This window comes from Hylobates moloch, unplaced genomic scaffold (genome assembly GCF_009828535.3).
Source record: "Hylobates moloch isolate HMO894 unplaced genomic scaffold, HMol_V3 SCAFFOLD_21, whole genome shotgun sequence".
Lineage (NCBI taxonomy): Eukaryota > Metazoa > Chordata > Mammalia > Primates > Hylobatidae > Hylobates > Hylobates moloch.
The window spans coordinates 38,208,900-38,221,509 of NW_026652296.1; the positions used below are offsets into that span (position 1 = coordinate 38,208,900).

General features: G+C 49.4%; 1 protein-coding gene across 1 annotated transcript; it reads left to right on the top strand.

The window, feature by feature from the left end:
- Nucleotides 1-1,847: 1,847 nt before the first annotated feature.
- CD93 (CD93 molecule) lies at nt 1,848-5,617 on the top strand. The gene is made up of 2 exons (XM_032142610.2): nt 1,848-3,930; nt 4,216-5,617. The coding sequence occupies exons 1-2, from the start codon at nt 2,000-2,002 to the stop codon at nt 4,238-4,240; spliced, it is 1,956 nt and encodes a 651-aa protein (XP_031998501.1). The 5' UTR covers nt 1,848-1,999; the 3' UTR covers nt 4,241-5,617.
- The last annotated feature ends 6,993 nt before the right edge of the window (nt 5,618-12,610 follow it).

The following is a 12,610-nucleotide window of genomic DNA, read 5'->3' on the forward strand; positions in this document are numbered from 1 at the left end:
ATCCATTTTGAATCTAATTTGGACCCTCTCCTATCAGAAGCAGAGTTTATTGCCCTTGACACGGTGTCCAGGGCTCCACCCCCTCCCAGTTCCTCAGTGCGGCCAACCCAGATATCTGCCTCGTACACCTGCCTCCTGGTGACCATTTCCCTGTGGGACAGGCAGATACAGCCCACTTGATGGCCTCAGTGACTCCATACCCCACAGGGACTTCCCAGACATGCCGCCATGCCCACCTCTCAGCCACAGGGACCCCACAGAGCCCGTGTCTGTTTGCTCTAAACGCACCAGTGATAAGTCCCCGAGGGAAACCTGCTTGGGAAACACCCTGGACCCCAGTAAAGGCTTAGGCCCCAGGTCCCTCTCTCCCTTCACCTGCCTCCAGGTGAGCGTTTGTGACCCAGACAGCTCCCCACTTTTTGCTGGCCCCGTGGGGCGCGCTGCCCTCTCCGTGGGATCTGTAAGTGACACGGTGCTTGTGTTGCTTCCTGTGTCTTCTTGTGCTGCCTCATGCATCTCCCCTGACCCACACCCCAACCCAACACTCTTCCCATGAGGGATCTCTTAGGAAGTGGCTGTCTTGATAGGAATGAACTGGACATGGGTCAGACGAGAACCACAGGGTGTCTGTCCATAGAAACAAGTTTTGTGTGAGAGAGACCCCTTGTCACTGGGCAGGGCTAGAATTTATAGTCAGTCTCTCGGTGAGAGATACAGCCTGCTACCAGTGACAGGGGACTTGGAGAACAGCGGAACCTCTCCCTCAGCTGAGATGGCGCTGAGGTGTGGTCCCCTCAGGCCCCCAGAGTGTCCTGGCACTGGCTCCAGCAGCCCGGGGTCACCTGCTCAGCAAGTCATCATGGGTTGGCTTCCTCCTTGTCTGTTTCACTTCCTCTCCCAAATAAACTAGTCTCCCCAAATCCTGTCTCAGGGTCCCCTCCTGGGGGATCCCAACCAATCAGCAAAGGTCTGTGGCTGCAGGAAAAGCACCCTGTGAGTGCCGGGCTTTTGCCGAGTCGCGGTGTCGCGGGAGGGCCTGCCCCGGCTTCGATTCCCACTCCCTGCCCAGATTTCTGGCCCTTGCTAGCAATCCTGAGCCGGGGGAAGTGAGCCTCCAAGCCCTGCGCCACGAGGCCAGACACATTTTCATTTTCTTTCTGATGCTTTTTGTGACCCTGCCACCTCACAATGCAATATTTCCACTATGAAACCTCCAAAACTGCCAAATTTCACCCAATTTGGATTAACATTATCGAGGAGCTTGGCATTATGTTGAAAACCCAGACATTCCCACGACCCGTATCCTATTTAAAAAATGCCTGTCTATTTAAAGTTCACGATGGAAGGATAAAAGAAAAAAGGCTCCCAAAGTCAACAGAGAACATGAGCTAGGCAAAAGGAAAGTCCAGTTTGCTTCTAAAAAAGGCTGAAAATTATAACCATCCATGGCCTTGTGTCTTAAGTCTCAGAATTTTTTTTCTCTTTTGGTGGTTTGCAAACCAAAGTGGAATTTTATTATGGGTTACTAAGGGAGCTTCCTCGAGTTCCTAGCCCCCAAAGCCTCTGCGCACTCCATGGCATGCCTCCGAGGCTCCTCATGCCATGAGAAAGAGAATGGAGCCAAAATCAAGCCGGCAGTATCTCGGGGCTGTAACGTCTTCCCCCCGTAGCTGAGTTTCCACAGTGCTGAGCCAGGGACCCGGCAGAGCTGCCTGACTCCTTTTATGAACAACAGCACCGTGATGAAGGCAGCAGGAGTCAGAGAACTATTCATTGCAGGAAGCCCCAACATCCGGTGAGAAATAAGAAGTACAACAGTACAGGATGCGCCTTGGGTCAGGGGAACGTGGAAAGCCCGCAGCCTTTGTGTCTTTCTCTGGGCCGGAGTGGCTGCAGCTCACGCCTCAGCTCCCCTCAGGGCCCAGCTGGGAGCCGAGATAGAAGCTCCTGTCGCCGCTGGGCTTCTGGCCTCCCGCAGAGGGGGCATACGGAGACCGGGATGGCCACCTCCATGGGCCTGCTGCTGCTGCTGCTGCTCCTGAGCCAGCCCGGGGCCGGGACGGGAGCTAACACGGAGGCGGTGGTCTGCGCGGGGACCGCCTGCTACACGGCCCACTTGGGCAAGCTGAGCGCTGCCGAGGCCCAGAACAACTGCAGCCAGAACGGGGGCAACCTGGCCACTGTGAAGAGCGAGGAGGAGGCCCAGCACGTCCAGCGAGTACTGGCCCAGCTCCTGAGGCGGGAGGCAGCCCTGACGGCGAGGATGGGCAAGTTCTGGATTGGGCTCCAGCGAGAGAAGGGCAAGTGCCTGGACCCTAGTCTGCCGCTGAAGGGCTTCAGCTGGGTGGGCGGAGGGGAGGACACGCCTTACTCTAACTGGCACAAGGAGCTCCGGAACTCGTGCATCTCCAAGCGCTGTGTGTCTCTGCTGCTGGACCTGTCCCAGCCGCTCTTTCCCAGCCGCCTCCCCAAGTGGTCTGAGGGCCCCTGTGGGAGCCCAGGCTCCCCTGGAAGTAACATTGAGGGCTTCGTGTGCAAGTTCAGCTTCAAAGGCATGTGCCGGCCTCTGGCCCTGGGGGGCCCAGGTCAGGTGACCTACACCACCCCCTTCCAGACCACCAGTTCCTCCTTGGAGGCTGTGCCCTTTGCCTCTGCGGCTGATGTGGCCTGTGGGGAAGGGGACAAGGACAAGAGTCAGAGTCATTATTTCCTGTGCAAGGAGAAGGCCCCCGATGTGTTCGACTGGGGCAGCTCGGGCCCCCTCTGTGTCAGCCCCAAGTATGGCTGCAACTTCAACAATGGGGGCTGCCACCAGGACTGCTTTGAAGGGGGGGACGGCTCCTTCCTCTGTGGCTGTCGGCCAGGGTTCCGGCTGCTGGATGACCTGGTGACCTGTGCCTCTCGAAACCCTTGCGGCTCCAGCCCATGTCGTGGGGGGGCCACATGCATCCTGGGACCCCATGGGAAAAACTACACGTGCCGCTGCCCCCAAGGGTACCAGCTGGACTCGAGTCAGTTGGACTGTGTGGATGTGGATGAATGCCAGGACTCCCCCTGTGCCCAGGAGTGTGTCAACACCCCTGGGGGCTTCCGCTGCGAATGCTGGGTTGGCTATGAGCCGGGCAGTCCTGGAGAGAGGACCTGTCGGGATGTGGATGAGTGTGCCCTGGGTCGCTCGCCCTGCGCCCAAGGCTGCACCAACACAGAGGGCTCATTTCACTGCTCCTGCGAGGAGGGCTACGTCCTGGCGGGGGAGGACGGCACTCAGTGCCAGGACGTGGACGAGTGTGTGGGCCCGGGGGGCCCCCTCTGCGACAGCCTGTGCTTCAACACACAAGGGTCCTTCCACTGTGGCTGCCTGCCAGGCTGGGTGCTGGCCCCAAATGGGGTCTCCTGCACCATGGGGCCTGTGTCTCTGGGATCACCATCTGGGCCCCCCGATGAGGAGTACAAAGGAGAAAAAGAGGGGAACACCATACTCCCTGCTGCAACGGCCAGTCCCACGAGGGGCTCCGAGGGCACCCCCAAGGCTACACCCACCTCAAGGAGACCTTCGCTGTCATCTGACACCCCCATCACGTCTGCCCCACTGGAGATGCTGGCCCCCAGTTGGTCCCCAGGCGTCTGGAGGGAGCCCAGCATCCATCATGCCACAGCTGCCTCTGGCCCCCAGGAGCCTGCAGGTGGGGACTCCTCCGTGGCCACACAAAATGACGATGGCACTGACGGGCAAAAGCTGCTTTTATTCTACATCCTAGGCACCGTGGTGGCCATCTTACTCCTGCTGGCCCTGGCTCTGGGGCTACTGGTCTATCGCAAGCGGAGAGCGAAGAGGCTTGAGAAGAAGGAGAAGAAGCCCCAGAATGCGGCAGACAGTTACTCGTGGGTTCCAGAGAGAGTGGAGAGCAGGGCCATGGAGAACCAGTACAGGTAAAGGGGGCCCTGAGTGACCGGGGGAGGGGATGGACAGGCATGGGGGCACTGACCACAATACAAAGAGGTGGCAGCAGGAGCAGGCCCAGGTTCCCTGTGGGCAGACACACCCTGGTCCTTGTAGCTGACCCCTCAACCTCCCCCGACGCCAGGCACTCGGGCCCCCTTAGAGCTTACTGCCTGTCTGCAGCACGGCCGCACGTGGGGCTCTCTCCCAAGGTCCAGACGTGTAGGTGGCAGAGGCACCGTGGCTTCCAACACTGTCTCTTTTGTTTCCCATAGTCCGACACCTGGGACAGACTGCTGAAACTGAGGTGGCCCTAGAGACACTAGAGTCACTGGCCACCATCCTCAGAGCTTTGAACTCCCCATTCCAAAGGGGGACCCACATCTTTCTGAAAGACTGGACTGGAATCTTAGCAAACAATTGTAAGTCTTCTCCTTAAAGGCCCCTTGGAACATGCAGGTATTTTCTACAGGTGCGTGATGCTCCTGAAGTGGAAGCTGTGTGTTGGCGTGCCGTGGTGGGGATTTTGTGACTCTGTAATGATTGTTACTCCCTCTCCCTTTTCAAATTCCAATGTGACCGATTCCGGATCAGGGTGTGAGGAGGCCGGGGCTAAGGGGCTCCCCTGAACATCTTCTCTGCTCTCTTCGACCATCTAAGAGGAAAAGGCGGACTGCTCATGCTAATTAGGATTGAAATGATTTGTTTCTCTTCCTAGGATGAAAACTAAGTCAATTAATTATTCAATTAGATAAGAAGATCTGGTTTTTTGGTCAAAGGGAACATGTTCAGGACTGGAAACATTTCTTTACATTTGCATTCCTCCATTTCGCCAGCACAAGTCTTGCTGAATGTGATACTGTTGACATCCTCCAGAATGGCCAGAAGTGCAATTAACCTCTTAGGTGGCAAGGAGGCAGGAAGTGCCTCTTTAGTTCTTAAATTTCTAATAGCCTTGGGTTTATTTGCAAAGGAAGCTTGCTTGGGCGTGGCACAGCGGGGAATCCAGGGGTCACAGTGTGGGGAGAGGTGCACCCTGCTACCTGCTAACTTCTCACTGGACACAGTGTTTCTGTCCAGGTGACCTGTTCAGCAGCAGAACAAGCCAGGGCCGTGGGGACAGGGGGAAGTTTTCACTTGGAGATGGACACCAAGACAATGAAGATTTGTTGTCCAAATAGGTCAATAATTCTGGGACACTCTTGGAAAAAACTGAGTATATTCAGGACCAACTCTCTCCCTCCCCTCATCCCAAATCTCAAAGCAGACAGTGTAAAGAGAGAACATCTCACACACGCAGCTCACCATGCCCACTCATTCCTGAAATTCAGGTGCTGTCACTGCTCTTTCTTTCTTCTTCGTCATTTGAGAAGGGTGATGCAGGAGGACAATTCCCACAGATAATCTGAGGAAAGCAGAAAAACCGGGGGGGGGCAGGACAGTTATTGACAATGCATTAGAACTTGGTGAGCATCGTCTGTAGAGGGACTCCACCCCTGCTCAACAGCTTGGCTTCCAGGCAAGACCAAACACATCTGGTCTCTGCCTTCGGTGGCCCACACACCTAAGTGTCATCGTCATTGCCATAGCATCATGATGCAACACATCTGTGTGTAGCACTACAACGTTATGTTTGGGTAATGTGGGGATGAACTGCATGAGGCTCTGATTAAGGATGCGGGGAAGTGGGCTGCGGTCACTGCCAGCCTTGCAAGGCTACCTGGAGGCCCGTCTGTTAGTCAGTGATGGAGAAGCAAAAATTCAGGAAGGGCCAGCCTCATGCCATCTTCCCTGCGATCAGGCAAAAAAGTGGAATTAAAAAGTCAAACATTTATATGCATGTGTTATGTCCATTTTGCAGGATGAATTGAGTTTAAAAGAATTTTTTTTTCTCTTCAAGTTGCTTTGTCTTTTCCGTCCTCATCACGAGCCCTTGTTTGAGTGTCTTATCCCTGAGCAATCTTTCGATGGATGGAGATGATCATTAGGTACTTTTGTTTCAACCTTTATTCCTATAAATATTTCTGTGAAAACTAGGAGAACAGAGATGAGATTTGACAAAAAAATTTGAATTAAAAATAACACAGTCTTTTTAAAACTAACATAGGAAAGCCTTTCCTATTATTTCTCTTCTTAGCTTCTCCATTGTCTAAATCAGGAAAACAGGAAAACACAGCTTTCTAGCAGCTTCAAAATGGTTTAATGCCCCCTACATATTTCCATCACCTTGAACAATAGCTTTAGCTTGGGAATCTGAGATATGATCCCAGTAAACATCTGTCTCTACTTTGGCTGCAAAACCCATGGCTTAAATCTATATGGTTTGTGCATTTTCTCAACTAAAAATAGAGATGATAGTCCAAATTCTTCGTATATTCACTAATCAAAGACACTATTTTCATACTAGATTCCTGAGACAAATACTCGCTGAAGGGCTTGTTTAAAAATAAATTGTGTTTTGGTCTGTTCTTGTAGATAATGCCCTTCTATTTTAGGTAGAAGCTCTGGAATCCCTTTATTGTGCTGTTGCTCTTATCTGCAAGGTGGCAAGCAGTTCTTTTCAGCAGATTTTGCCCACTATTCCCCTGGGCTGAAGTTCTTTGCATAGATTTGGCTTAAGCTTGAATTAGATCCCTGTAAAGCCTTGCCCTGTGATGTCAGATGTGATTGTAAATGTCAGTAATCACTTCATGAACGTTAAATGAGAATGTAAGTATTTTTAAATGTGTGTATTTCAAATTTGTTTGACTAATTCTGGAATTACAAGATTTCTACGCAGGATTTACCTTCATCCTGTGCATGTTTCCCAGACTGCGAGGAGGGAAGGCTCAGAGATAGAGCTTCTCCTCTGAGTTCTAACAAAATGGTGCTTTGAGGGTCAGCCTTTAGGAAGGTGCAGCTTTGTCATCCTTTGAGCTTTCTTTTATGTGCCTATCCTAATAAACTCTTAAACACATTGGTTGTGAACTTGTTTTAATATATTTCACGACAACTCGAAATACCTGGCAGAACTTGCTTTCAAGGTCATTACATTTATCCATCTCCCTTTTCAAAGAGTTGCTAAAAAGAAGGTACCTTGTGGCTGAGTTTTTGCACCTGCACCTGCTGGAGGCGACAGGGGGCGCTGGGCTCTGCCCTCCTTCACTACCTCAGGAAATGTGTACCCTGCCCCTCAGCGTGCTGCCCCTGGGGACATGGAATACAGAAGGCTGGGCTGCACTGTGCCCAGTGTCCATGGCAGCTGAGTCCACTCATCCATGGCCCCCTCATCACTCTTTAATTCCCTGCATCTTGTAAATTACATGGGTGATGCCTGGCGCAGAATTAAACATGTCCAATGGATGCGATGTGAAAACACTGTTCTATAATTATCACTGGAGCATTTATCACTGCTTTGTCAGCAAAGCCCTTTCAGTTTATTTAACTAATTGGACAGGCAGATCAGATCGCTGGTTGTTTGGCTGCACAAATCTCATGGTGATTCCAAGTCAGGAACAGCAGATGGTGGTCAGTTCTGAGTCAGCCTGCTTTTAAGATTGTGCAAAAGGCTGTGGCAAAGGCACAGGACTTAAGAAGAATAAAGGGTTCTGCTCTGTTATGCTAATGGTACAGAACACTTGCAATAAATATCCATTATTTAGGGTTAAATGCAGCTGATCCCGTTAGAAGTCTAGTCATTAACAACATACACTTGGAAATTATTCCTCGATATGAACAACCATGGTTGTTCCCCCAACACACACACACACACACACAGAAACACACACATGCATGACACAGAGACATGCATCCACAAACACACACAACACACACCCACAAGACACACCCCCACAAGCACACACAGTTCTAACATCCTTCTGTCTTGTACTGCAACACCTGAGGCCAGTGTTTCTCAATTTAGGAAAAGCCTATGAAAGAAAACACCAACTTGTGATGGTTACTTTTCTTGGTGACTTTTGCTATCTCACTAAAATTTCTTAAATGCTAGGTAAATCATTCCCAAACAAATAATTTGCCAAGAAAAATTAATTTGCACACATATCTGTTGCACAATGCAGAGTACATTTGTGTTGCTATCATCAGACAAAATGCAGATTACAATGAGAGACTCAGACATGTACTATGTACCTTCCATGGGATTGAACATGCATTGAGTGAGTCTGTCAACTTCTCAGCTGACTCTTGTGTATATTCAGCAAGAGGTGACACAGAGAGCAGAGATGATAAACTTGAAAACCAGAGAAGTCGCAGTCAGCCTTTCCCTGAATTATATTTGACATTACAGGTGCTTAGAAAGAGAATGACTAATGGGTTTACCCTTCAGATCCTCTGAATGCCTCCTAACTCTCCCTTTTCAGAGGAAATTATGAACAGCTCAGCAGTGAAAAAGTGAAGAAAGAGGCAGAGAGAGTAAAAGGTATGGATCAAATGCAATCATTTTTCCAGAACTGTGATTGACTTAAGGATGCTCAGCATGCAGCTCAGGCACAGGCTCTCTCCTGAGTCCCCAGGGGAACCACCACCGAACTCTCCATGAGCAGTTGCCCCTCTCTGAGTTCTAGTAGTTGGGTTCTATTTGAGGTTTGTCATTATTGACTTGGATGCTGATGTTCTCTTGTGGTTAAAATTGGTTCATAGAATTCAACTGAGTGGAAGAAAGGACGGAAGGGAGGGAGAGGGAGGAAGGGAGGGAGAGGGAGGAAGGGAGGGAGGGAGGGAGAGGGAGGAAGGGAGGGAGAGGGAGGAAGGGAGGGAGAAGGAGAGGGAGGAAGGGAGGGAGAAGGAGGAAGGGAGAGAGAGGGAGGAAGGGAGGGAGAGGGAAGAAGGGAGGTAGAGGGAGGGACGGAGGGAGGGAGGGAAGGAGGGAATGAATGGGAAGGAATGAATGGGAGGGAGGGAATGAATAAACGGGAAAGAGAGGGAAGGAGACATGAGGGAGAGAAGAGAGAGAACACAAAAGGGGGTAGAGGAATGTCCCAGGTGTGGTGGTCACAATCAGGTCTCACAAAGCTGGGCTTGGAGCCTGAGAAGGAAGGGCTGAGTTTCTCAGGCCATGCCTGTGCGAATTTCAGGCCACTTTGTTCTGCTGGCCCTGGTGAGGCCCAGCACCCTCCTGTCACCTTCCTGTAAAGCCTGCTTGCCTCTGCCACTGGCCTTACGCCTGTCCACATAGTTCATATCATAAGATCCGAAGCCAAGCCTCTGACCTGTCTCTGTGGGGCTCCTACTGTGTTCAAGTATCATGAAATAATGAAATTTGTGAGGTGGAAGAAAATAATTGGTACGTCTACCTTCTTTCTCCAGGGTCTGGCTTTCCTAGAAAGGTTATGTCACAAATGTCTTACTTCATTGTTGAAATCGCCACCTCCCGTCCCATGTGTGTGTGTCTGGGGTGTCACGCCCTTGTCTGCTTTCCTTCTCATCCGTCCTGCAAGTCCTCATGCCCTGTCCTCCATCCAGGCCCTCATCCACCATGGCTGTGGCTTCATCAGCTTCCCCCCCGATTTCCACCAGTTTTGTCTTCTATTTACAGCCGCATGGTGAAGGGACTAATATGTGTTTGGCAGATTTCGTCCTTCACCAATAAAAAATACACCTTTTTGAACCTTTTCACTTCAAATTATATTATATATGACTTTACAACTGATATACCCGACTCATTCTGCTGCATCTGATGAATATCTGATATTTTTTCCCTAAATTCAGCCTTCTGGTGGCACCTCATGTTTGTCTCTTGTAAACAACAAAGCTGGATTTCACTTTTTAAAAAATTTTATTCAATCAAAAGTCTTCGTCTTTTAATGGGAGAATTCAATCTATTCACATTCATTAAGGTTACTAATAAATTTGTACTGACTTATTTTATATGTTCCATTTATAATGATTCGTTGAGATTTCTAGTCTCTCTCTCGTCAATTATTAGATTGATTAAGTTTTCTTTGATCTACTTTTTCCCTTAATAATTTGGAACTGATATAGACTATTTGTATTCTTCAAATAGTCTTACTTTTTCATCTCACATACTAAAGCCTATGTCTTCCTATCAATGTCTTATGTTAATTAATAGCTATCTTCTCCCTCTATCCCCCAAAATACCCAGCAATCTGTTATTTCTATTTCCTGTCCTCTCAAGTTACCCAAATTCCCACACCACTGCCCACCTGCATTGCATCTGAATTTTATTTTTTGATTGTTATACATTTTTACAATCAAAACCTACTTGGATGCCATGAGTTTTTCTTGATTTTTTCTCATCTTCACCTCTGATTCCCAATACTGTTGGATTCAGTTCTCATGGGAGTGTTTTGTTTTGAGTTGTGTCTTTTTCTGAGGTCATGCTTGCATGACTGGAAATGCCTTTTGCTTCCCCAAGTTCAATGATGCCTCACCTAGACATAGATTTCTAGGCTCTAAACTGTTGTCCTGCAGAACTCTGGAGATATCCAGCCTTTGCTTTCTTGCATATATTGTTACTGATGAGAAGGCTGATGTCAAATAATGTGTTTTCTTTCACGGACCATTTCTTTCTTTCTTTTTTTTTTTTTTTTTTTTGAGACAGAGTCTCGCTCTGTCACCCGGGCTGGAGTGTAGTGGTGCAATCTCGGCTCACTGCAACCTCCATCTCCCGGGTTGAAGCGATTCTCCTGCCTCAGCCTTCCTGAGTAGCTGGGATTACAGGCACATGCCACCATGCCCGACTAATTTTTTTTTTGTATTTTTACTAGAGACGGGGTTTCACCGCATTGGTCAGGCTGGTCTCGAACTTCTGACCTCATGATCCACCGGCCTCGGCCTCCCAAAGTGCTGGGATTCGCCCAGCCTTCTTTTTCTTTTCCATTTTTCCCCGAGTGCTTTGGCGATTTCCTTATTCTCTGTTGGGTTCTGAGGTTTCGCTTCAGGTTGCAGGTGTGGTTCTTTTCTGGTCCTGTCTGCACTAGGTGAGCTCTTCCAAGCACAGGAGGGCATTTCCTTCTAGCTGTATTCGAACCTGAGCATGTGTCTGAATCCTCTGGAACCTCCTGCAGGGCCCCTTAAAACGGAACCCCTCTCTCAGAGCTTCTGACTTGGCTGATCTGGGTGGAGCCCAAGACTGCATTTCTGCTGATGCTGCTAGTCCAGGAACCGCCCTTCGAGAACCGCTGCTTCATTTGGTCTTGAGTAATCTTCTCTTATTCTTGTTAGTATACCTTGTTGTTCATTGTCTTGACTGTCTTATTTTGGAAACAATTTTAGATGGTTCTTTCCTTCCTCACTTTGTACCTGTCTATCTTCTCCCAGTGGGCTATAAGGCTGGGCCTTCTCTACAGCCCTCCCAGCGATCCTTGCTCTGCTCTACTGTTTTTCCAAAACACCAATCACCTTCCACCATGGTGTATGATTTCTGTTTGTACACTATGATTGATTATTTAGTATCTGTATTTATTTACTAGAGTGTAAGAGCCACCAGACAAAAAACAACTTTTTTGTCTTTTGGTTTCTGATATGCCCTAGGCATCTAGACCAGGGCCTGGCATACTGTGGTGCTCAGTAAACACATGTGGAATGCATGACTGAGCTGGGGGTTGGAGCACTGTATCAGGCAGGGTGGGCTAGCACACCCTCCTGGTGGGCCTGTGTGAGCCTCAATGCTGTCCAGGGCCTCTTCCTCCACCGTCTGCCACCTGTCCCCTGTCTCTGGCTCATGGCACTGCCTGCACTCAAGTCTTCACTATTGCTGATCTGAATTGTGGCCACCATATCCGTCTGGTCTGGGGCTCTTTGCACTCCAGCTCCCAGAAACAGAGCCTGAGACAAGGACTCACCATCCTGTGGTTCACTGGGAAGCACAGGGAACAGTGGTAGCGGCATCAAGTGCTGACATCACTTTGGAAATCCTGGGAAATGGTGCAAAACATGCCAGGGTCATCGCATCTGAAAGTCAAGGGAGCGGTGTGTAGATACCCATTGAAAATGAGTAGGGGGCTGCCCTGGGTGGTGGTGGTGGGTAATTCCCAGCACTTCCAGATGACCACACATGTGGGCAAAGTGGCCTTCCACACTTAGGATGGGGAAACCTTCAGGTATGGATGCAGGCCCTGGCAGGTGTACTTCACCTGAGCACAGTGAAAAGTGTAAGCGCAATTTGTTGAGCACTGGCAGCCTCCAGCACACAGCTGTCCTCTAAACCCAGTGCAGACAGTCCTCCCTGCCTCTAGAGGTCATGCCTCCATTCCCCCAGGAGGACCTGTATCCATGGGGATGGAGTTCTCTCTCAGGAGTTTCCTGCTGGCTTTCATCACTTTATTCCTTTCATGATAGGTCAGTGGCTACATGACTTGTGTCTTCCTGAGAGACTGTAAGGCACTCAAGAGCAAGGGGCACATCTGTATTGTGCCTCACTCACAGTCAAGCCTCAAAAGATTTTTTAAATACAAGACCCCTGGATATGTTATTTTATACCACATATGTTATTAAAGCAATGAAGAGGAAAAAAATCACTGACCTTTTACTATGTACCAAATGGGAAAATAGTATTTGCTATTGAGAAATAGGTAGTATTAACATCTCCATTTTATAGTTAAGGAAATTGAGGCAGAGAGAAGATGAGTGGTGAAGTAGATGAATGAAATCTTACACTCTCACTCTTAATCACTAGGCTTCCCTGCCTCCCATTAGACATGAATAGGAACT

What these genes read in the sequence shown, in the direction of transcription:
- CD93 (XM_032142610.2), top strand. Translation starts at nt 2,000, where the DNA reads ATGGCCACCTCCATGGGCCTGCTGCTGCTGCTGCTGCTCCTGAGCCAG. An exon ending in GCCATGGAGAACCAGTACAG is followed by an intron (nt 3,931 to 4,215) that starts GTAAAGGGGGCC and finishes TGTTTCCCATAG; the next exon opens with TCCGACACCTGGGACAGACT.